General features: G+C 40.2%; 1 protein-coding gene across 1 annotated transcript in view; it reads left to right on the forward strand.

The window, feature by feature from the left end:
• Positions 1-181: 181 nt before the first annotated feature.
• ttc39a (tetratricopeptide repeat domain 39A) overlaps positions 182-2,310 on the forward strand; it is a 26,241-nt gene continuing 24,112 nt past the window's right edge. Inside the window, exons 1-4 of the mRNA XM_035652682.1 lie at positions 182-411; positions 1,543-1,593; positions 1,789-1,839; positions 2,218-2,271. Of these exons, the coding sequence (XP_035508575.1) occupies positions 359-411; positions 1,543-1,593; positions 1,789-1,839; positions 2,218-2,271 (209 nt within the window). The 5' untranslated portion in view covers positions 182-358. The remainder of the gene's footprint in view (positions 412-1,542; positions 1,594-1,788; positions 1,840-2,217; positions 2,272-2,310) is intronic.

Below are 2,310 nucleotides of genomic sequence, written 5' to 3' on the forward strand. Positions count from 1 at the left end.
TTTTATTTTTTATAAATACAGTAAATAAATATAGTATTTAAAATAGTCTAATGATGATGGAACACTTTGGATTTGAACAAGGAGGGCTTTAGGACCATGCAGCCAGGACCTGGAGTAGTGCACATTGCAGTGCATTTAAATAGGAGAGTCATTATGATGGTGATGGGGGAAACACACCTTCCAACGTCAGGAAAGAGGAAGACGCACACAGCAGCTGTTGTACCTTCATTTGTGTCAAGGTGTTCTCTGTGTGAGCGACTCCTCTCCTGTCTGTCTGTCTGTCCGTCCATGTCCGCCGTGTACTAACCTGCTCTGTGCGGTGTAATTCTGCTGTTTCACCGGACCCCAGTGCTGTGGAATGAGTTTTATTAAGAACTGGAGACGAAGCGTGAAGAAAGATGACAGCAAAAAGTGAGTAAGCTTCAGGAAATCAGTGCAAAAGTCCGAACTGTGTCGGTACTTGTCTGTTCATACTGCGGCCAACAGTGAGAATCGCACTTTATGAGTATCATAATGTAACTGTGACAGTCATTGCACTGAGATTGTTGTGTAAAGCACAACATGTCCTGAAGCCTCTTCAGACCACACTCACACACACACACACACTGTCCTCAGAGCAGGTTTATACAGAGATATGATCTGTGAAGTTCAGTCATGTGTTTCTACTGTAGATTCATATGCACTGTATGAAGTTGTTTTTTTCACGATCCTTCCTCTCATTAAGTCTTGTTCAGTCTCTTAACTAAGCCTGTTAGACAGCATTCATGATGTGGGCAAGCAGGCTTTCAGTGTAAAAGCTGTGTGCCCGAAATGTACTTACTAAATATAATATAATTATTTAAGTAATTTAAGTAAGTAAGTTTTAGTTCTTTTTAAAAAATTTTAATGCCTTTTTTTTGTGTGTCTCATCTCTAAAGCTGCATTCGTAAAATAATTTGTTGAAAAAAGGCAATAGCCTACTTAGATATTAGGACTATGTTCTAACAAAGTGGCTCCAAACCTGGAGGTCAGGACACCCATAAGCTGTCACAAAAATAGATTTAAGTGAGTACAAGATGATTACACCAAAATGCTGTATAACTGGAGGTAAGACACAGACACTCACCCTGTGATGAGGGGTCACATGTCCAAACTGCTGAGTGCTCAATAGGCCACAAGCTAAGGAAGCTGGGAAGCACTGATGTAACTCTAACCTAGGAATTAAAGATTTATATGTGTAAAAGGAGATTGTTGAGGCCTGAATGCTGTTTCAGAAGCTTCATATTGGCTAGAAGCACTTAAACCATACATATTTTAAAGTTTATAGCACAAAATATGAGAAATAAACAGCTTCAGCCTATTTTAATCGTGTGTTACTGCTGACATTTGCTTCCTTGTTGTTTCCTTTTGCTGCTGGTTTAAATTTAAACTATCTGTACGAAACCCTTGAGTCCTCCTCAGGTCTTCAGATCAGACCTCCAGAGTCCGAGCACACATCCTCCTGTCACCTTCATGAGATCCATTCTTATGTTCCCTCTAAATTAACCTCTGACCTCTTCACAGGGATGCCGAGCAGGCACAAGACATACCTGACAGCCCTGACCTCCCGAGCCGGTACGTTCACATTGTGCTCACAGTCATTCATTCTTACTGTCAGGAACAATCAGCAGTATAACAAAAGAAACGACAAACCCTGTGCTGCTTACTGTGCGCATAACACATTTGATAACAGTATGATGATAGTTGTTCTCATTTTAACTCTTACAGATATGCTGTCATACAGTGACAGACTTTTATTTCTTTTCCCAGGCTGTCAGTCATAAACAGTCCAGAACTGGATCCAATCATCACAGACTTCAGGTGAGTGTCTCTGAATTCAAAACCACTGAAGGACATACATTAATGTAGATTTAACAGATAAAAGCATATTCTGGGTCATAAGCTTGAAATTTGAATATGTTTTTGAGTCCTTCTGTGATCAGATCTTTCCAGAGATACTGTGTGTCCAGATATTAGACCCATTTCCCAGACATTTTTTTAAAACTTTCATGTTTATTCTGGAGAAATGTCCTCAAAGAAATAAGTAACCTGGGAGTGTCCACATGTATCAGTGTCTGCGTTTCTGTGGCTCTCACGATCATGTTCCTCAGACAATAGCTGGCCTTTCAGCTGCTTTTCAATCCCTTGAGATTTCCCTTCTTGTCTCTAAACAACCCTGATTTTGTTCCTTTGTTTCAGGTTACAGCTACCAGGAAACAAAGATGATTTGGAATCCACAAATCCATCAAATGGGTAAGACCGGACAGTGAACTGATCCTAAAGCAAAACTCT

The sequence above is a fragment of the Morone saxatilis genome, unplaced genomic scaffold, assembly GCF_004916995.1.
Source record: "Morone saxatilis isolate NCDOM2014 unplaced genomic scaffold, NCSU_SB_2.0 Contig12, whole genome shotgun sequence".
Classification (NCBI taxonomy): domain Eukaryota; kingdom Metazoa; phylum Chordata; class Actinopteri; family Moronidae; genus Morone; species Morone saxatilis.